The sequence below is a fragment of the Salmo salar genome, chromosome ssa13, assembly GCF_905237065.1.
Source record: "Salmo salar chromosome ssa13, Ssal_v3.1, whole genome shotgun sequence".
NCBI lineage: Eukaryota > Metazoa > Chordata > Actinopteri > Salmoniformes > Salmonidae > Salmo > Salmo salar.
Genome location: NC_059454.1, coordinates 90003968 through 90025999, shown reverse-complemented (window position 1 = coordinate 90025999; position 22032 = coordinate 90003968). Strand labels below are relative to the sequence as shown.

The window sequence follows — 22032 nt, the reverse complement described above, 5'->3', positions numbered from 1 at the left end:
TGGTAACGTTTCTCCTGCTCTCCCCCCTCTTTATTTAAGATGGAGTTCATCATTGTAATGCAAAGCCATGTCAGACGCAGTCCAAGTCGACTACAGGATCACTCTGATGCAGCTAACTGGGTCAAGATGACACCTATGACTTTGTTATGACATTCTTTTGTATACCCGTTACCCAACCGGGAACAACGTTGATGACTACTGAATATAGGCTTACATTATGTGCTGTGTGTGCCGGAGAGGGATAAGAACTTGAAGTGCTTAGATAGATTGCTGGATGGATTAGTGAATATTGATATCCTGTAAGCTCACCATAGATATGAGCTGTGCTCAGCAGCTGTCCCTGGAGAGAGACTACATGGCCACTGTCTCTTGTTGTGAGGGTTTGATCTAAAAAGTATCTTTTTTGGAGGCATAGAGACTGGTTTAAAATTGGTGGTGGAGGCAGGGACATGGCAGCCAGACTGCTTTTGTGTTCTTTTGGGATGAAAAATACCACATGTAATCTCAAGGCAGATCCACTCTCCCCTTCTCTCAGATCTGTCCAGGCTTTACTGGTGGTCTGCAGCCCCCTGCAGGTAAATGTGTGTATAGAATTGTATCCATTTAGTTTTTTTATATCCAATTCTGGATAAAGTCTCTCATTATAACCACATGCCTGTTTGTTTTGTGGTGGTACAGGTCTTAGCTGTGGACAATGTTAATTTCAGCGTATACGTGGAGAATCAGACACGAGGTCGAGACGCCATGAGCCGTCGGCAGCACAGAGTGTACCAGCTGTACAGCAGGACAAGCGGCAAACACGTGCAGGTGATGGGAAGGAGAATCAGTGCCAAGGGAGACGATGGGGATAAATATGGTAAGATATAATAGTAGACTCTTAGAAAAAAAGGGTTCTTCGGCTGTCCCCATAGGAGTAGTTCCATGTAGAACCCTTTGTGGAAAGAGTTCTACATGGAACCCAAAAAGGGTTCTTCAAAGGGTTTTCCTATGTGGACAGCTGAAGAACCCTTTTAGGTTCTAGATAGCACCTTTATTTCTCCTAGGAGTGTACTTCCTATTAACATCTATACCCCCCAAAAAAAGGTATAGATGTACTATTGTAAAGTGGTTGTTCCACTGGATATCATAAGGTGAATGCACCAATTTGTAAGTTGCTCTGGATAAGAGCGTCTGCTAAATGACGTAAATGTAAATGTAATTATACAGAACACTCCAATGCAAATCAGAATCAGCTAGAACCAAACAATAATTCCCTGTATGTTATCATACCTACAGTACATGGCCCTCAAATGAATAAACTATAAAATGGACAGACAAGCCCTTTGGTTACTGATGACAGCATGGAAAGTGGTACCGGAGCGCCAAGTCTAGGTCCAAGAGACTTCTAAACAGCTTCTACCCCCAAGCCATAAGACTCCTGAACATCTAATCAAATGGTTACCCAGACTACTTGCATTGCCCCCCCTCCTCTTCTATGCTGCTACTGCTCTGTTATTATCTATGCAGTCACTTTAATAACTCTACCTACATGTACATATTACCTCGACACCGGTGCCTCCGCACATAGACTCTGTACCGGTACCCCCTGTATATAGCCCCACCATTTTTATTTAACACTGCTTTTTAATTATTTGTTATTCTTATCTCTTACTTTTGTTTTTGTTGGTATTTTCTTAAAACTGCATTGTTGGTTAAGGGCTTCTAAGTAAGCATTTCACTGTAAGGTCAATACCTGTTGTATTCGGCGCATGTGACAAATCCAATTTGATTTGATTTGATTAACAGACCCTAACATGAGAACTAGAAAGAGGAAAAAGATGGAGCAGCAGTTTCTGTGTGTTAGACTCAGTCCCACTATACGCCATTGATAAGGTCATCGGTTTTCCATTTACCCTGCTTTGTTGCTTTGTTGGAGGGGGATCGAGGGGGTTTGGGATAGGTAGTGAGAGGGAGATAGAGAAGGAATGTGTTATTGATTGCATTTGACCTCTGCATTATGTTGTTGGGCTACATCAATGATCTAATTGCATTTAACAATCCCCCCATCCCGTCCTAGAGTATATTCTCAATTTCTATGCCCTCTTACAATCTAATCTGTCTTTTTGGGCCTCTGTCTCCTTCCAAGCTCAGCTTGTTGTGGAGGCTGATACCTTTGGAAGTCAGGTGAGAATCCGTGGTAAAGAAACCAACTTCTACCTGTGCATGAACCGTCGAGGCAAGCTTGTGGGGAAGGTGAGACAAACACAATTTTTATTCTGACTCTTGCTATACTTTCCTTTCAATTTGGAGTTTAACATGGAGTTATTCACTTTCATCTTATATTGACATGACCATGTGTGTGTCTCCCAGAAGGCTAGTAATCGCACTGCAGACTGTGTCTTCATTGAGATGGTATTGGAGAACCACTACACAGCTCTGAGGTCAGCATGCTATACGGGATGGTACGTGGGCTTCACCAAGAGGGGACGCCCCAGGAGAGGTCCTCAGACACTGCCCAACCAGCAGGACGTTCACTTCATGAAGCGCCTGCCCCCTGGGGAGCAACCCGACCTGCAGCCCTTCCGCTTTACCAGTCAGCAAGAAGAAAAAGAGAGTGAGAGGGACCCGACCAACAGCAACTACAGCACCTAGATAGTCAATTGTCCTTCCCCAGTGAATAGAATGTGTATTTTGCTTGGCTGAGCCCAGGTAAAGAGCTTATTGGTGTATACAGAATGTACATCAAAAGATTTGGAATTAAACAATCTGACCACATGATGTCAGTGGTTGGTGCTGTGGAAGTGACCAGGGAAAAATGGCCCTGCCTTTTTCCTCCCCATTCCAAAGACACAATGTTGTTTCAAAGTCTGTTGAATTACAATTTACAGTGCCAACCATTCTAGTTAGGCTACAAAAGATAGCTAAAGTCACTGTTTGCTACCACAGGGGTTAAAGATGTGCTACCAAAGATGACTGAACCAGAGTTCAATACCAAATATTCATGTTTTGAACATCCTAAAGACAGCTGAACCATGGGGTTCAATACCAAATATTCATGTTTTGAACATCCTAAAGACAACTGAACCATGGGGTTCAATACCAAATATTCATGTTTTGAACATCCCAATGATGACGAAAACCATAACGTTCAATACCAAATATTCATGTTTTGAACATCCCAAAGATGACTGGTCAACCTTTCAGTAACAAACACCCGAACCACCAAAGACAACTGGACTATAATGTGTAGCCAACACAGAGGGTCAGTCATGGTTTCCCAAGACATTTCTTGTATGTTTCTCTTCATATTTGATTCAGGAGCTACTGTTGCTGCCTATTCACTCAATACAGAAAGCTGCTGTAACGTAGTTAGTACAATATCTTCAATGTGACTCATTGGAAAATATTTAACAAGAAATTATATAATGGATTTTATTACAATCATTATCACAATTATTTATTCAACTTGATGGTATGACAGCTGTTTTAGACCAATGGTATTGCCTTAATTGAATACAAACATACACTGAGTGTGCAAAACATTAGGAAGAACTTCCTAATATTGAGTTGCACTCCCCTTTGCCCTCAGAACAGCCTCAATTCATCTGGGCATGGACTTCACAAGGTATCGAATACGTTCCACAGAGATGCTGGCTCATGTTGACTCCAATGCTTCCCACAGTTGTGTCAAGTTGGCTAGATGTCGTTTGGGTGGTGGACCATTCTAGATACACACGGGAAACTGTTGAGCGTGAAAATCCGAGCAGCCTTGCAGTTCTTGACACACATACACAATCCATGTCTCAAGGCCTAAAAATCCTTATTAAACCCGTCTCCTCCCCTTCATCTACACCAACGGAAGTGGATTTAACAAGTGACATCAATAAGGGATCAAAGCTTTCACCTGGTCAGTCTACGTCAGGGATGGTCAACTTTGATGGGGGTGGGGGCCACAAAAAAACAGATCTCATCATGAGGGGCCGCAGTGGCTTGTGGATCTGCGAACCCACATCCATACACCCCAGCTTGCAAGCAAGACATTTTAGTGGCCCACCTCATGACAGAGAAAACATTTTACGTTTAAAAATTAATTTCCTGCAATTCTACACATTTTGCCATGGGGCGTAGAGAAAATGTTGCCGGTTTAAAGCAAGTCTGCGGCAATTCTACACATTTTGCCATGAGGCAGAGAACATTTAGCAATTTTATAACTAATTTCATGTAATTCTACTCATTTTGTCATGGGGCGGAGGCAAATGTTGGCAGTTTTTAATTCTATCTGATAATCAATAGGCCCCACCCCGGTCAGTAGTTCGACCATGCTTACTAGTTTAGATTGGTAAATTAGTCTAGCGGCCAGCAATCTAAAAACATTTAGCTGACGTGGGCTAATTGAGTGACTGCTGATGCACAACCAAATTTCTAAATTGCACCTTGTGTATCCTATTATTCTAACTCTCAACAGTAAGTGGAGACCCCGACCTGAGTTCCCCCCAAAAATAATTGAAATTGGTCCGCGGACAACTCATAACCTAGACATTGCTGGCACCATGCTCGGAGTCATTGCTGCTGTGTTCCATACAAATAAAAAAAAGTGTACAAGTTCCATTTGGTGGTCACTGGGAGCATCTGCACGGAACACAGAATATGTGCCAAAGCACGGGATTAAGTCAATTGATTCTTCCTTTGGAAAACAAGCTGAGCCTATGGTCTTCCCTGTGGCTCAGTTGGTAGAGCATGGTGTTTGCAACGCCAGCATGGTGTGTGCAACGCCAGGGTTGTGGGTTTGATTCCCACGGGGGGCCAGTACAAAAAATAAAATAAAAAATGCATGAAATGAAAATGTATGCACTAACTTCTGTAAGTTGCTCTGGATAAGAGTGTCTGCTAAATGACTAAAATGTAATGAGACTTTCTCGGATGGGATGCACCTGCCAATACATAGAATCAATGGTGATCAGGTTAATACACAACTACTTGAGTTGATAAATGGGAAATGAGCTTAAAACAGAGAGTACCTATACACTAACATATTAGTGTGTTAAAGCTGTATCTACTTGTGAGCAGTGCAGCCTTCCATAACTGGATGGTGGCTCATTGAGGGCCACACCCATAATCATTTCCTGCAGCTGTGACTCTCACAGGCATGTGTGCCCTGTAGCAAATATAGTGGATAAATGAAGATGTTGTATAAATGATCACGGTTCGTGTAAGTGAGCGTTCCCTCGCTCACAGTTCCTCCATAATCTCCGGCATGCTCACGCGAGAGTGGGAACGTCCCATTTAGACAGGATTTCTTTTCAGTGTGAAACTGCCCAATAACAGCCTGCTCTGGTCTACTTATTCCACCCCCCTCGTGTTCTCTTCCATCTCTGTAGTACTGAGGAGGGAGGGGCAAGAGGTACAGCCTCTCATTGTGGCAGGTAGCCTAGTGGTTAAGAGCATTGGGCCAGTAACTGAAAGATCACTGGTTCGAATCCCCAAGGTGGAAAAATCTGACGTTCTGCCTTTGAGCAAGGCAGTTAACCCCCAACAACTGCTCCCTGGGCGGCGATGACGTTGATTAAGGCAGCCTACTGCACCTCTCTGATTCAGAGGGGTTGGGTTAAATGCAGAAGACCAATTTCGGTTGAATACATTCTGTTATGCAACTGACTAGTTAACCCCTTCATTACCATAGAACATTTCCTTGAGAATGGGAGGATTAGATTATGCGGAGCAACGGGCTAAGGCCGTTACGTCATTGGGCGAAAGTGGGGCAGGAGGAGCTCCCTTCTCAAATGGAACAGTAATCTGTGCCGCTCGGTCAGCATGGTGCATCGTCTATAAACATACATTTATTTTCCATAAAATTAATGTTTGAATTTTACTCATTTTCAATGGCAGATAAAGCTCAAAAGCAATCACTTTTGCATGTGAGAAAACACACCCAGGCGAGAGTAATCGAACCACCTCAATGTGTGCAAGGCAGAGAATGGGCTGGATGTGTAGAGGAATGTGGGTTCCAGTGCATTGCTGCATTCCTGATCACCCTTTTTGTGCTCCAGAATTCCCTGTCTGCAGACTAACCCATGATTATCCCCTCGATACACTACACCAGTGTTTACCAAACTCAGTCCTGGGGATCCCAGGGGGCGCACGTTTTGGTTTTTGCCCTAGCACTACACAGCCGATTTAAATAATGAACTCATCATAAAGCTTTACTTAAATCAGCGGTGTAGTGCTAGGGCAAAAACCAAAACATGCACCCCCTGGTTCCCCAGGACCGAGTTTGGGAAACACTGCACTACACACACCAATTCAGAGTTAATAATATATATCCTCAATTCGCTAGTTTCTTGACAATTTCCAGAGGCACACTCATTAAACTCAAAATGCTACACACAATAACGTCCTGCTTCGGTCATTCTCAGACCAGGACTTTATCAGGATTCTTTTAAATAGACTAACAATGAGGTCCGCATCGACAGAGTAGTGGTTTGGTCTGTAAATACAGTACCGATGGCATAGTTACATGATATTGAACAAACACTGCTCATACACGCTGGTTTACACTCCTTCACAGTCAAGTACTTTATTTGTATTAATGGTTTTTCTTTCTTTAAAAAAATCATTTCAATATACAACACCATTTTAGACGAGACAATGCTGTTTACAACTAATTTCCACTCAGTTAGGGGTCATTCAGAACCTAGACAGGCAGACAGCAAGAGGACAGAACAAGACAGGGAGAAAAAGTGAAAGAGGGACGCAAGGTAGAGAACTAGGGATATGAGAGGGTTCATTTGAGAGGGGTTTGGAAAGAGAAACTACAATTCTTAGTACAATGTAACAAAGAAAGCTAAATTAAAAGTCCCAAATAAAAAGTAAAAGTTAGAAAAACAAATAGGTCACTAGCACACGGTTGTCCCATCATTCATCCATGCAGTAAAGTCTTCAGGGAAGTAATGTACACGTCAGCTTTCTCTCTTCCAGTCTTTTTTCTTCCACCAAACAAAATGAGAAAAGAACAATATTGATACAGTCCTTGGGTCCAAGGGGCAGGCCTGAGGTATCTGTCACTCAGTCAGGATGAGAAGAGTTGAGCCCCGGGACCCGCCTCTTTTTTCCACCACAGGGCATCTTTAACAGGCCATCTCCAGCCCCCTCCTTCAGCAATTCAGTTCAGATTCCTTCATGTCCAGGCCTCTGTCTTGAGGGAGCAGAGTAAGGGGAGGTGGGGCTTAGAGTGTGACCTAATAGACTCCACTCTGTGTGTGAGAGTATGTGTGTTCTTGTGATTTTCAGGGGGGGTAAGGGGAAGTGTGTTTGAGCACTGAATGGCCGATCGGGGAGGGATGACCCCTCCACATGAACACCAGGAGGACGACAGAGATGGTGCAAAGAGGATGATGGAGGAATGGGGAAGGGAGGGTGGGTCCTTTCCTTGACCTCTGACCCTGACACATTGACTTGGCAATCAGGACTGTCCTCGGACACACACGCCACCGTGCCTGCCCTGCAGAGAGAGACGCACACACTCAGCACACTATTCATGTTATCTTGTAGGTGTATTAGATTTAGGTCAGTATTCCCGCCACCAAGGAAAACATGTTGGAGTTGTACATGAGCTGCAGAGCTTACCCAAACAAGTGTTGTAGACTGAAGATCAATAGAATAAATAGGATGGCTGGCTTAAAAAGGTAGAGTCAGCAACGCATAAAGTAAACAGAAATATAGAGCAGACTTAAAGGCTTTGGTCTCTGCATGCTCCGCAACTGCATCACACCCGCCATACGAAGCCTCCGATCCCCTTTTCGGATCAAGCATAAATTGGCTTTTATAGAAATAATACGAATTGAGAGGCTGGTATGGACCCACAGCTATCATGCACAGATATTTTTTTACATCTTGCATCGCACCCATCTGAAATATCTGCAGTTCATCCTGCTGCTACTGGCAACGGCATATTGATGAGTGTCAACAAATAAGACACTCAGAAAAGCCAACTTCTATTTTTTGCGTGTGCACCCCATTTGCACAATTGATCCTGTTGGTGTGACTTCATTTACATGTCTGTAGGACAACATGCGTGTTAGGGATGAGTTCAAGTTTTTCAAAATGGATTAGTTGATGGTTGCTAGGGCCGATAGATTAATCTATTACATTTCAGATTATTTTTCATTTTTTTAACACATCCGGCAAAATAAAGTAAGACATAAGCGTGCATACTAGACATACGTCTTATCTATTGAAATGCCACATATTTTGAATCAGATCCAAATCTTGTTCATAAAAATCACAAATATTTTGTTTTCATCTCCAGTGTGTGTTAGTTCTAGTGAGTGTATGCAGGTGTGTACTCTACTGAATGTGTGCAAGTCATGAATACCTGCTATCTGGAGATGTATGTATACGTGCGAGAGGGCGACCGGCCCTCAGTCTGTCCATTGGTCGACACGTTCAGGAAATCCCATATGAGGATGGTGTCGTCATGGGAACTGCTGATGATCTGGAACTCATCAAACTGTAGTCGGAATACACGCCCAGAATGCTCCTGAAAAACAACATTCATCAGTATCATCTACAATAACTATCCTTATAATCATTGCCACAATCGCCATGTTCTAGATCCAGGCTAGACTCACCACCAGTGTGCGCAGACAGAGGGTGCTGGCAGGGGCACGAGGGTCCAGAGCAGCTTGCAGGTCCCATACTTTGATTTTACTACAAAGAAAGAACACAGACATACTATCTTAACATAATTTGAACGGCCCGCTACCAAAACCTGCGGGCTCTCCTTCACTGCAGCCAACGTGAGTAAAACATTCAAACGTGTTAACCCTGACAAGGCTGCCGGCCCAGACGGCATCCCCAGCCGCGTCCTCAGAGCATGCGCAGACCAGCTGGCTGGTGTGTTTATATTCAATCTATCCTTATCCCAGTCTGCTGTTCCCACATGCTTCAAGAGGGCCACCATTGTTCCTGTTCCCAAGAAAGCGAAGGTAACTGAGCTAAATGACTACCACCCTGTAGCACTCACTTCCGTCATCATGAAGTGCTTTGAGAGATTAGTCAAGGACCATATCACCTCCATCCTACCTGACACCCTAGACCCACGCCAATTTGCTTACTGCCCCAATCACACTGCCCTAACCCATCTGGACAAAAGGAATATCTATCTAAGAATGCTGTTCATCGACTACAGCTCAGCATTTAACACCATAGTACCCTCCAAAAATCTTCATTAAGCTTGAGACCCTGGGTCTCGACCCCGCTCTGTGCAACTGGGTCCTGGACTTCCTGACGGGCCGCTCGACCCCGCTGAACCTCAACACTGGGGCCCCACAAGGGTGCGTTCTCAGCCCTCTCCTGTACTCCCTGTTCACCCATGACTGCGTGGCCATGCACGCCTCCAACTCAATCATCAAGTTTGCAGACGGCACTACAGTGTTAGGCTTGATTACCAACAATGACGAGACGGCCTACAGGGAGAAGGTGAGGGCCCTCGGAGTGTGGTGTCAGGAAAATAACCTCACACTCAATGTCAACAAAACAAAGGAGATTATCGTGGACTTCAGGAAACAGCAGAGGGAGCAGCCCCCTATACACATCGACGGGACAGTAGTGGAGAGGGTGAAAAGTTGTGTACGCTGAGGAACTTACATCACGGACAAACTGAAATGGTCCACCCACACAGACAGCATGGTGAAGAAGGTGCAGCAGCGCCTCAACCTCAGAAGGCTGAAGAAATTTGGCTTGTCACCAAAAACAAACTTTTACAGATGCACAATTGAGAGCATCCTGTCGGGCTGTATCACCGCCTGGTATGGCAACTGCGCCGCCCACAACCGTAAGACTCTCCAGAGGGTAGTGAGGTCTGCACAACGCATCACCGGGGGCAAACTACTTGCCCTCCAGGACACATTTACATTACATTACATTTAAGTCATTTAGCAGACGCTCTTATCCAGAGCGACTTACAAATTGGTGCATTCACCTTATGAGATCCAGTGGAACAACCACTTTACAATAGTGCATCTAAATCTTTTAGGGGGGGGGTTAGAAGGATTACTTTATCCTATCCTAGGTATTCCTTAAAGAGGTGGGGTTTCAGGTGTCTCCGGAAGGTGGTGATTGACTCCGCTGTCCTGGCGTCGTGAGGGAGCTTGTTCCACCATTGGGGTGCCAGAGCAGCGAACAGTTTTGACTGGGCTGAGCGGGAACTGTGCTTCCTCAGAGGTAGGGGGGCCAGCAGGCCAGAGGTGGATGAACGCAGTGCCCTTGTTTGGGTGTAGGGCCTGATCAGAGCCTGAAGGTATGGAGGTGCCGTTCCCTTCACAGCTCCGTAGGCAACCTACACCACCCGATGTCACAGGAAGGCCAAAAAGATCATCAAGGACAACAACCACCCGAGCCACTGCCTGTTCACCCTGTTATCATCCAGAAGGAGAGGTCAGTACAGGTGCATCAAAGCTGGGACCGAGAGACTGAAAAACAGCTTCTATCTCAAGGCCATCAGACTGTTAAACAGCCATCACTAACATTGAGTGGCTGTTGCCAACATACTGACTCATCTATAGCCACTTTAATAATGAAAAAATGTATGTAATAAATGTATCACTAGTCACTTAAACAATGCCACTTTATATAATGTTTACATACCCTACATTACTCATCTCATATGTATATACACTGCACTCTATACCATCTACTGCATTTTGCCTATGCCGTTCGGCCATCGCTCATTCATATATTTTTATGTACATATTCTTACTCATTCCTTTACACCTTTGTGTATAAGGTAGTTGTTGTGAAATTGTTAGGTTAGATTACTGCACAAGCATTTCGCTACACTCGCATTAACATCTGCTAACCATGTGTACGTGACAAAATTTGATTTGAACAGTCTCCCAAGTCTTGTCAGTGGATAATCTCATTCCCAGACACCTCTGCCCAAATGCGAAGAGTCTGGAGGACCAACGAGTCAAACTTGACTTTCGTTAGCCAATACAGAGAGCTGGGAGATAGATTAAGCCAATGCCTACCACCCAATAATCTCCCACAACACCTTTACCCTAACCCTCCCCGTGCGCTAGCACACCACAAGAACAGAGCCTGCGGGACAGGTACAGGATGGCAACAACTGCCCGAGTTACACCAGGAACGCACAATCCCTCCATCAGTGCTCACTGTCTCAGAGAGGCTGGAATGAGGGCTTGTAGGCCTGTTGTAAGGCAGGTCCTCACCAGACATCACCGGCAACAACGTCGCCTATGGGCACAAACCCACCGTTGCTGGACCAGACAGGACTGGCAAAAAGTGCTCTTCTCTGACGAGTCACAGTATTGTCTCACCAGGGGTGATGGTCAGGTTCGCGTTTATCATTGAAGGCATGAGCGTTACACTGAGGCCTGTACTCTGAAGCGGGATCGATGTGGAGGGTCCGTCATGGTCTGGGGCCGTGTGTCACAGCATCATCCGACTGAGCTTGTTGTCATTGCAGGCAATCTCAACGCTGTGCGTTACAGGGAAGACATCCTCCTCCCTCATGTGGTACCCTTCCTGCAAGACAGGAATGTCAGTGTTCTGCCATGGCCAGGGAAGAGCCCGGATCTCAATCACATTGAGCATGTCTGGGACCTGTTGGATCGGAGGGTGAGGGCTAGGGCCATTTCCCCTAGAAATGTCCGGGAACTTGCAGGTGGCTTGGTGGAAGAGTGTGGTAACATCTCACAGCAAGAACTAGCAAATCTGGTGCAGTCCATGAGGAGGAGATGCACTGCAGTACTTAATGCAGCTGGTGGCCACACCAGATAGTGACTGTTAATTTAGATTTTGACCCCCTCCCCTTTGCTCAGGGACACATTATTCCATTTCTGTGGAACTTGTTCCATTTATGTCTCAGTTGTTGAATCTTATGTTCATAGAAATATTTACACATGTTAAATTTGCTGAAAATAAACGCAGTTGACGTTTCTTTTTTTGCTGAGTTTATGAGCTATATGCAATAGACTGGAGACAAAGTTATGTTACTGGATAAGCTGGAAAAGCCCTTACTCTGTCCTTTTAAAAAGTTTGACTAACAGCCTAACAGAGTTATTATGATTAACTGGCCGAGACTGGGATTGAGATTGGGAGACCAAGAGTCAGATTAGCAGTGAGAGAATAACAAGGATAAACAATGGCCAAGTGCAGGATTAGAGTGAGGGAATAAAGCCATTCAGGGTCAGATCTCCATTAGTAGTGAGACATCAGCTCAGGCTAACGCCTGCCACAAAGGGATAAAGCCTCTCACCCATCGTAGGCTCCACTAACGATCCTTTTGTTGTCGAATCGAATGCAGCGGACCAACTCTTCATGTCCTTCCAATACGCGCAAACATGCCCCACACTCAATATCCCACAACCTGAGGAGAAAGAGAATCAGTGTTAGTTTAGTAACATTTGAGAGAACAGTCATGAGAAATTATGTTCATCTCCAGATTACAGTTCTATAATAGACCAGTGTAACACACACAGCTGACAGATTTTGCCATCATGAACAAACATACACACTCACCGGATAGTGTTGTCAGATGAGCCACTGACCACCAGTCGGTCTCTGTACTGCAGACAGGCAATGCCTCTCTTATGGCCGTTCAGCGTACGAACAAACTCACACGTGCTGGTGCTCCACACCTGCAGGGGAGACAAGGCAAAACATGAGCGAACACACACAACCCCATGGGGCCAACAAACAGGCATTTGGCTTACATAATCCTTCATGTGGACAAACTTCACATCTCTTGAAACCTCATCCTTCTGGTTTTACTTCATTAGAATGCATCTGTACTAGTCACTGTCTGGACACACACACACACACACACGCCAGAGAGTATGATACTGTGCTGCTGGATGAACACATTAATGTAAACATATACAGTACCAGTCAAAAGTTTGGACACACCTACTCATTCCAGGGCTTTTCTTTATTTTTACTCATTTATATATTGTAGAATAATAGTGAAGTCATCCAAACTATGAAATAACATGTGGAATCATGTAGTAACGAAAAATGTGTTAAACAAATCAAAATATATTTTGTATTTGAGATTCTTCAATGTAGCCACCTTTTGCCTTAATGACAGCTTTACACTGTTGGCATTCTCTCAACCAGCTTCACCTGGAATGCTTTTCTAACAGTCTTGAAGGAGTTCCCACATATGCTGAGCACTTGAGGGCTGCTTTTCAATCTCTCGGCGGTCCAACTCATCCCAAACCATCTCAATTGGGTTGAGGTCAGGGGATTGTGGAGGCCAGGTCATCTGATGCAGCACTCCATCATGCTCCTTCTTGGTCATATAGCCCTTAGACAGGAGGTGTGTTGGGTCATTGTCCTGTTGAAAAACAAATTATAGACGTGTTTCTTGTCCCAAGCAAGTCTCTTGTCCTCATTTGTATTTATTATGGATCCCTATTAGCTGCTGCCAAAGCAGCAGCTACTCTTCCTGGGGTCCAGCAAAATTAAGGCAGTTTATACAATTAAAAAAACAATACATTCACAACACACTGTGTGCCCTCAGGCCCCAACCACATGTCTACAGTACTAAATCCATGTGTATGTATAGTGCGTATGTGCCAATGTTTGTGTTGCTTCAAAGCCCCCGCTGTTCCATAAGGTGTTTTTTAAAATCTGTTTTCCAATTTTACTGCTTGTGTCAGTTACTTGATGTGGAATAGAGTTCCATGTAGTCATGGCTCTATGTAGTAGTGTGTGCCTTCCATAGTCTGGACTTGGGGACTGTGAAGTGACCTCTTGTGGCATGTCTCGTGGGGTATGCATGGGTGTCCGAGCTGTGTACCAGTAGTTTAGACAGACAGCTCAGTGCATTCAACATCAAAACCTCTCATAAATAAAGCTAGCGATGAAGTCAATCTCTCCTCCACTTCAGCCAGGAGAGACTGACATGCATATTATTAACATTAGCTCTCTGAGTACATCCAAGGGCCAGCCGTGCTGCCCTGTTCTGAGCCATTTGCAGTCCTTTTTTGTGGCACCTCACCACACAACTGAACAGTAGTCAAGGTGCGACAAACTAGGGTCTGAAGGACCTGCCTTGTTAAGGCAGAGCATGGCTTTATTATGACAGACTTCTCCCAATCTTAGCTACTACTGCATCAATATGTTTTGACCATGCCAGTTTACCATCTAGGGTTACTCCAAGCAGTTTAGCTCAATTTCCACATGATTTATTACAAGATTTAGTTGAGGTTCAGGGTTTAGTGAGTGTTTTGTTCCAAATACAATGCTTTTAGTTTTAGAAATATTTAGGACTAACTTATTCCTTGGCACCCACTCTGAAACTGCCGCTCTTTGTTGAGTGTTGCAGTCATTTCAGTCGCTGTAGTAGCTGACGTGTATAGTGTTGAGTCATCCGCATACATAGGCTTTACTAAACATCTACCCTGGGGAATTCCTGATTCTAACTGGATTATATTTGAGAGGCTTCCATTAAAGAACACCCTCTGTTCTTTTAGACAAGTAACTATTTATCCACATTCTAGCAGGGGGTGTAAAGCCATAACAAGTTTTTCCAGCAGCAGATTATGATCGATAATGTCAAAAGCTGCACTGAAGTCTAACAAGACAGCCCCCACAATCATTTTATCATCAATTTCTCTCAGCCAATCATCAGTAATTTGTGTAAGTGCTGTGCTTGTTTTGTGTCCATACCTATTAGCATGCTGAAATTGTTGTCAATTTGTTTACTGTGAAATAGCATTGTATCTGGTCGAACAGATTTTCCCCCAGAAGTTTACTAAGGGTTGGTAACAGGCTGATTGGTTGGCTACTTGAGCCAGTAAAGGGGGCTTTACTGTTCTTGGGTAGCGGAATGACTTCAGCTTCCCCCCAGGCCTGAGGTTACATGCGCTCTAGTAGGCTTAAATTGAAGATGTGGCAAATAGGAGTGGCAATATCATCTGCTATTATCCTTAGTAATTTTCCATCCAGATTGTCAGACCCCAGTGGCTTGTCATTGTTGATAGACAACAATTTTCACCTTTTCCACACCGACTTTACGGAATTCAAAAGTACAACTCTTGTCTTTCATAATTTGGTCCGATATACTTGGATGTGTAGTGTCAGCGTTTGTTGCTGGCATGTCATCCCTAAGTTTGCTTAACACGCCAATGAAAAAGTCATTAAAGTAGTTTGCAATATCAGTGGGCTTTGTGATGAATGAGCCATCTGATTCAATGAATGGAGCAGAGTGGCTTCCCCCCCCCCAAAAAAATGTAATTCTTCTTAAGGCTAGGGGGCAGTATCCTGAATTTCCAGATGACTGATGTGCCCAAAGTAAACTGCCTGTTACTCAGGCCCTGAAGCTGGGATATGCATATAATTGGTAGATTTGGATAGAGAACACTGAAGTTTCTAAAACTGTTAAAATATTGTATGCGAGGATAACAGAACTGATATGGCTGGTGAAAACCGAGGAAAATCCATCCAGAATTGTTTTTCTTTTTTGGAGGAGGTCACAGGCCTTTTCAATGCAAGCCTATGGGATATACAAAAACAATAGCTCCAGGATTGCAGTTCCTATGGGTTCCACTAGACGTCAAGTCTTTAGAGGGTTTCAGGCTTGTTTATTGAAAAAAAGAACAAGTTGTTGTAGTTAATCCAAGGTGTTCTCAACAGGAAAGGTAGGCTTTTGGCCAGCGTGAATGAGGGCGTGCTCTTCGTTATTTTCCTTTTCTATTGAACACTGTTTATTCCGTCTGAAATATTATCGTTTAATTACATATTAGGGTACCTGAGGATTGATTAGAAACATTGTTTGACTTGTTTGGATGTAGTTTACCGGTAGCTTTTGTAGCTGGGACCCTTGGGATTGCAAACAGAGGAAGATCTTCAAAAAGGTAAGGGATTTATTTTATCGCCATTTGTGATTTTTGTGAAGCCGGTGCTGGTTGAAATATTATTTGTGGGGCGCTGTCCTCAGATAATCGCATGGTATGCTTTCGCCGTAAAGCCTTTTTGAAATCTGACAAAGCAGTTGGATTAACAAGAAGTTAAGCTTTTAAATGATGTAAGACACTTGCATGTTCATGAATGTTTAATATTTCCATTTTCTTATTTTGAATTTGGCGCTCTGCAATTTCACCGGATGTTGTCACAGGTGGACCACTAGCGGTCCGCAATCCCTAAGAGGTGCCCCAAAGCTTTTTACTATCAATCTTTATATAATTTATTTGTTTCATAGTGTCGTTTTCTTTTCATTTAGTTCAGTCACATGATTTCTTCAATTTGCAGTACATTTGCCAATCAGTTGGGCTGCCAGACTTAACTGCCATACCTTTTGCCTCATCCCTCTTAACCATACAATTATTCAATTCCTCATCAATCCAAGGGGATTTAACAGTTTTTACAGTCATTTTCTTAACGGGTGCATGCTTATTAGTAACTGAAATAAGTCGTTTCATAAATGCGTCAAGAGCAGCGTCTGGTTGATCCTCTTTACACACACAGACCAGCAAATATTCTTTACATCATCAACATATGAATCACTACAAAACTTATTGCATGACCTCATATATAGTATATTAGGCCCAGCCTTTGGAACTTTGGTTTTCCTAGATATGGCTATTATATTGTGATCAATACATCCGATGGATTTGGATACTGCTTTAAAGCAAATATCTGCAGCGTTAGTAAAGATGTGATCAATACATGTTGATGATTTAATTCCTGTGCTGTTTGTAACTACTATGGTAGGTTGACTGACAACCTGATCCAGGTTGCGGGCACTGGTTACAGTTTGAAGTTTTTTCCCCTGAGTGGACAGCTTGATGATAGCCAGTCGATATTTATTAAAAAAAAAAGAAAAGAAAAATCACCCAGAAAATATACATCTCTGTTGATATCACATGCATTTCACACATATTATCCAGATACTGACTGATAGCACTTGGTGGTCTATAGCAGCTTCCAACAATAATGGGCTTTAAGTGAGGCAGATTAACCTGTAGCCATATTACGTTACAAGAATGTGGTTCTGAATATAGACCGCAACACCGCCTCGTTGGCATTTCTGTCTTTTCGGTAGATGTTATAACCATGTATTGCTACCACTGTATCAAAGGTATTATCTAAGTGAGTTTCAGAGAGAATATGAATGTAATCTGTTACAAGCAAGTTATTGACTTCATGGACCTTGTTTCTTAGGCTACATACGTTAATATGGGCTATTTTTTAGCACTTTCTGGGTTGCTTGATTGTTTTTAATGCTTTACTGGGAAGCTTAGAGGTAGACTTACTCATGTTATTTACATTGGAGTTGATAGTGCAGGGTGAGCTGCATAAAGTGGTCTACCTACTATTGCATACTGCCTCAGTGCTAACAGTAACTCGTTTATAGGCTCATGATTACTGCTTACAATAGCTGTAGGATAAACTGATGTATCGGTGCAATTAGAGGTACATAAATTAAGTTACTTACATTGTGTTTGCCAATGCCCCTAAGATCATGTACAGTTGATGCAGCATTATGATGACTCATTGTCACAATGGCAGGGATTAAGTGAGCTGGTCTTGGATCATTTACCAGTCATTGTTTCGACGCAGCCTTGAAATGCGTGGACAGAGTCCTGGAGCCAAGATGATTTGGATGAACTCCGTCATTCCTGTGGAGTATCTTATGTTTCCAGAAGGTGTCCAAGTTATCAATAAAACTGACTCCAGCAGAGCTACAGTAGTCTGTTAGCCAGATGTGTAATGCTAGCAGTCTGCTGAATTTTTCACACTTGCTGCCCAACAATGGTACTGGACCTGAAATTATTAGCCGTTTTTTTTGTCTTTTAAAGCTAAAATCTGTTATTTAAAATCACATTTCAAATGTTCCAAGCTAGTCCTCCTGATGTCGTTTGACTCCACATGGACTACCACAGTGTCAGCTCCTGGCATCTGCGGTAGAACAGTCGGAAGCAGCCTTGTTATGTCCTGTACTCGTGCTCCTGGATAGCACAGGGTTTTTGCCATAGAGCTGCCTATGATGACAGCTGGTGATGTTGAATGGGCCGGTCTCTCAGGCAGCCTCACCGTCTGGTGAGGCTGGGAGCTCCGAGGATCTGAACCCGAGGTAGAAGCCACCGGAGAGGGAGACAGAACAGAGGATGAAGGTAACTCCGGATCCAATCTTGATTGGGAAGCCACCAAGGACGAAGGCGCCGGAACCTCTGGATCCAGAGGCAAAGCCGTTTCTGGTCTGTGTCAGTTCCGGGCTCAACATCTACATGTAGACCCCTGTTGCCAGAGGACGCCTTCTTCAACTTCCACAGCGAGTGACGTACCTCCATGGCTGGCTGGTTGGGTCGAGAACAGTTCCGTTCTCGACGGAAGGTGGAGACCCCGTCGGGGATGGAACCCTGCCAAGCACCGGCCAGTCGGCTGTAGAGAGCCGACAACAGTGAAACGTTCACCAGACCAGAGCAGCATTCGTCTACTGGGGTGGAAGAAAAATAAAAAGTAGGTGGGTGTGGGTGGGTTCCCAAGTAGCTTATGTAGGTTTGCTTCTTGCTTGCTAAGAGTAGCTACTTCGCTCCTGTATTCCTCCACAAGCAAGCAGTTGCTACATTGAAAGTCAGCGTGGTCCACATTGTCCCGGAACAAAGCAAAGTAAACACAGCCCCTGTAATGTTGGAAACGTTCAATAGCGGCCTCCGTTTGAGTCCATGGAGCCAGCTAGGCTAGCTGGGCATTCGCGTCCCTCTCCCTATACGGAATCTGGCAGGATCCTGGGACAGATAGCAGCGCTCACAGCAATTTAGCACAACAGAGCCCCAGGTTTCAAAATAAAATAAAAGTATAGAAAAACACTGTCAGCTTTAAAACCGAGGTCGTTAGTTCAGCTTTCGACAGCGTGTAACAACAAAAAACATGTTGCGCTCTGATGACGTAGTGTCCTTTAGTAGTGGTTTCTTTGCAGCAATTCAACCATGAAGGCCTGATTCACACTGTCTCCTGTGAACAGTTGATGTTGAGATGTGTCTGTTACTTTAACTCTGTGAAGCATTTATTTGGCCTGCAATTTCTGAGGTTGGTAACTAATTAACGTATCCTGCAGAAGAGGTAACTCTGGGTCTTCCGTTCCTGTGGCGGTCCTCATGAGAGCCAGTTTCATCATAGCGCTTGATGGTTTTTGCGACTGCACTTGAAGAAATTGTCAAAGTTCTAGAAATTTTCCGGATTGACTGACCTTCAAATAATAATAATGGACTGTCGTTTCTCTTTGCTTTGAGCGGTTCTTGCCATAATATGGACTTTTACCAAATAATAATATGGTCTTTTACCAAATAGTGTTATCTTCTGTATGCAACCCCTATCTTGTCACAACACAACTGATTGGCTCAAACGCATTAAGAAGAAAATAAACTCCACAAATGAACAAGGCACACCTGTTAATTGAAATGCATTCCAGATGATTACCTCATGAACCGGTTTAAGAAAAAGCCAAGAGTGTGCAAAGCTGTTAAGGCAAAGGGTGGCTACCTTGAAGAAGATAAAATATATTTTGATTTAACACTTTTTTGGTTACTATATGATTCCATGTGTGTTATTTCATAGTTTTGATGTCTTCACTATTATTCTACAATGTAAAAATCTGTAAAAAGAAAAGAAAAACCCCTGGAATGAGTAGGTGTCCAAACTTTTGACTGGTACTGTAGGTATAATAGTAATACCCATATTTTGGGTGTAGAGTAACTGACTCTCCCAAACGCACACAAATTGCAGTCCCTCAATTATTTATTGGGGAAATGTTTTCAGAGCACTGGGACGTTGTGTGTGGGAGGCAGCGCAGTACGGAATGCCTTGGCCCGTCTCCCAGGGCGATGGGTGGGCTAACTAGGGTCTCTTTGTTCCTGGCTGCCCACAAATCCACTGTCTGGAAGACAGAGGCAAGCAGGTACAGGGCCGGAGCTGGGGCTAAGACTAGGGTTGTGGCTGAGACTGGGGATGAGGCTGAGGTGAGGAGACAGGCCCACAGTTTGGCCCAAAGAGGAGAGACGTCAGCTCTGAAATCTGGGTTTAGTCAGTGCTTCCCACAGCATGCATCACACGGTGGGCTAACTCCTCTATACTGTACTCTGCTAGACACTTCACAGAACAACTGAACTCAACTAGAATGAGAGGATTTGGTAGGTTTGGGTAGGAGGCACTTCATAGGCATGGCTGGCTTTTTATTCAAGTATCTTCGGTGAATGAATGATGACAAGCAGTGATGGGGATGGTAACTAGCTTTGGATTAAAACAGCCATGCTCATACAGAGCAGGGGGAAAGAACTAAAGCCCCCCATCAATTTAACTTACAGGAAGTACCATACACACTATATGACAAGCCAAAAAAAATGAAAGCCTGGTTAAATAAAAGGCAGGATGTGCAGTCAGTAGACTCTGAACCATACAAAACTAGTGGCTTTAGCAGAGTGCTGGAGGATCACTAAGACACATGAACAGGGTTGATGCCAAACGGTTGTCTTTGCAAGATCTGCAACATTTACTGGCCGAACAAGATCTCTAAAGCATGTAAGACAGGGTGTAAAAATATGGCTGTTGAGATCAAGATGCACAGGATCCACTGGGTTGGACAGGTGCTGAGGATGTCTCAAGAAAGGATCCATAAAGTAGCGCACAAATGGACACCAACTGTAAAATACAAGGAAGGCAGACCAAAGAATGTGGCGACAGACAGTGGTGGCTGAGCTGGATCTCTCAGGGGACCCAAGCTATAGCATGAGACTGTAGTGGCAGAGATCGAGGTCTTAGGTCCCAATACGGACGAAGAAGACCATGTCTTGTGTCACCGCAAAAGTACTAGAACATATGCTTGTTGAGATGGTGACATGCTTGAGGCTCTAGTGAGCTGACCCTGAGTGTTCGGGGCAGACTTGCCTTGATGGTACGGTCACCGGACGCTGACACGATGTACTTGTCATCGAAGTCCACCACATTGACCGCTGCTCTGTGGCCGACCAGAACGCGGCGCAGACTGATGTCGGTGGGTGAGGCCATGTCCCACACGGCAATGGAACGGTCCTTAGAGCACGTCACCATCAGACCGTTACAGAACCGCAAGTGGAGGACCGCCTCATTGTGGTGGATCAGAGTGTTCAGCACCTCCCCAGTGTTCACATCCCACACCCTGAGACGGAGAGAAATCATCAATATCAAACACAATATACGACATGCATATGCCACTCTTCTCTTCGATAAAACAAGTTTTGGAGCTTCCTGGAGCACAGGTAAGAGGACAACAGCAGAAGAGAGGGAGTGGTGCTGACCTGACAGTGGAGTCTGAGGAGCCGGTGACGATGACCCGCTCATCATACTGCAGGCACAACACTGAGCCTGTATGACCTGTCAGGATCTTCAGACACTCCAAAGACTGCTTATCCCAGATCTACACAGACAAGGCGGTGAGACATTTTTATCCCAAAATATGATCTATAAAAAAATTGACTAGACGTTGCAATGACACTTTGTAAGGGACTGTGTTCAAAATATGGATCTTGTTTTCAAAATATCCAGTAGGCATTAGAATATTTCCCCCCCTTCAGGCAAGAATAAACAGGAACACCAACCTTAATGGAGTTGTCTCGGAGGCCGCTGATGATCTTGTCGTCATCATACTGCAGACAGTAAACCCCCTTACTGTTCTCTGAGCGACACTGGATCCGCTGCAGATTGTGCCGACCACACCTCCAGTTAGCCTCGATCGTCTGCATGGAGGGAGAGGGGCGTGGAGCCAGGTCAGTGAATGGGAAACACAGGAAAGATCAGTGAGAGTAAGGTTAATGAGAGTGGGTAAGGGGAGCAGCAGCAGAACTCACCTCTATGTCCTGGATGATTTTGGGGTAAAGGGAGCGGTAGTAGGAGTTTGGTGGGACTTCTGTGGTTCGATTTTTGAACAAGTACTTCTCCCTAGGAGAGAGAACACATTCACTACGATTTTTTTTTTTTTAAATGCACAAATACATTCATCTCAACAACATCAATTGTCTTTTTCTAAGGTGAGGACACTTGGATACAGTTTTG

At 44.2% G+C, this 22032-nt stretch overlaps 2 protein-coding genes across 2 annotated transcripts in view; one reads left to right on the top strand and one right to left on the bottom strand.

Annotated features, from left to right (window-relative positions):
* The first annotated feature begins 686 nt into the window (after nt 1–686).
* Nucleotides 687–3320, top strand: LOC106568123 (fibroblast growth factor 18). The gene is made up of 3 exons (XM_045692744.1): nt 687–856; nt 2126–2232; nt 2353–3320. The coding sequence occupies exons 1-3, from the start codon at nt 745–747 to the stop codon at nt 2629–2631; spliced, it is 498 nt and encodes a 165-aa protein (XP_045548700.1). The 5' UTR covers nt 687–744; the 3' UTR covers nt 2632–3320.
* Nucleotides 3321–6527: 3207 nt separating this feature from the next.
* The window catches only part of fbxw11b (F-box and WD repeat domain containing 11b), a 38550-nt gene continuing 23045 nt past the window's right edge, over nt 6528–22032 (bottom strand). The window contains exons 5-13 of the mRNA XM_014138130.2: nt 21828–21918; nt 21579–21716; nt 21279–21397; nt 20890–21139; nt 12520–12638; nt 12257–12367; nt 8607–8685; nt 8351–8515; nt 6528–7477 (exon numbers count right to left, since the gene is read on the bottom strand). Of these exons, the coding sequence (XP_013993605.1) occupies nt 8354–8515; nt 8607–8685; nt 12257–12367; nt 12520–12638; nt 20890–21139; nt 21279–21397; nt 21579–21716; nt 21828–21918 (1069 nt within the window). The 3' untranslated portion in view covers nt 6528–7477; nt 8351–8353. The remainder of the gene's footprint in view (nt 7478–8350; nt 8516–8606; nt 8686–12256; nt 12368–12519; nt 12639–20889; nt 21140–21278; nt 21398–21578; nt 21717–21827; nt 21919–22032) is intronic.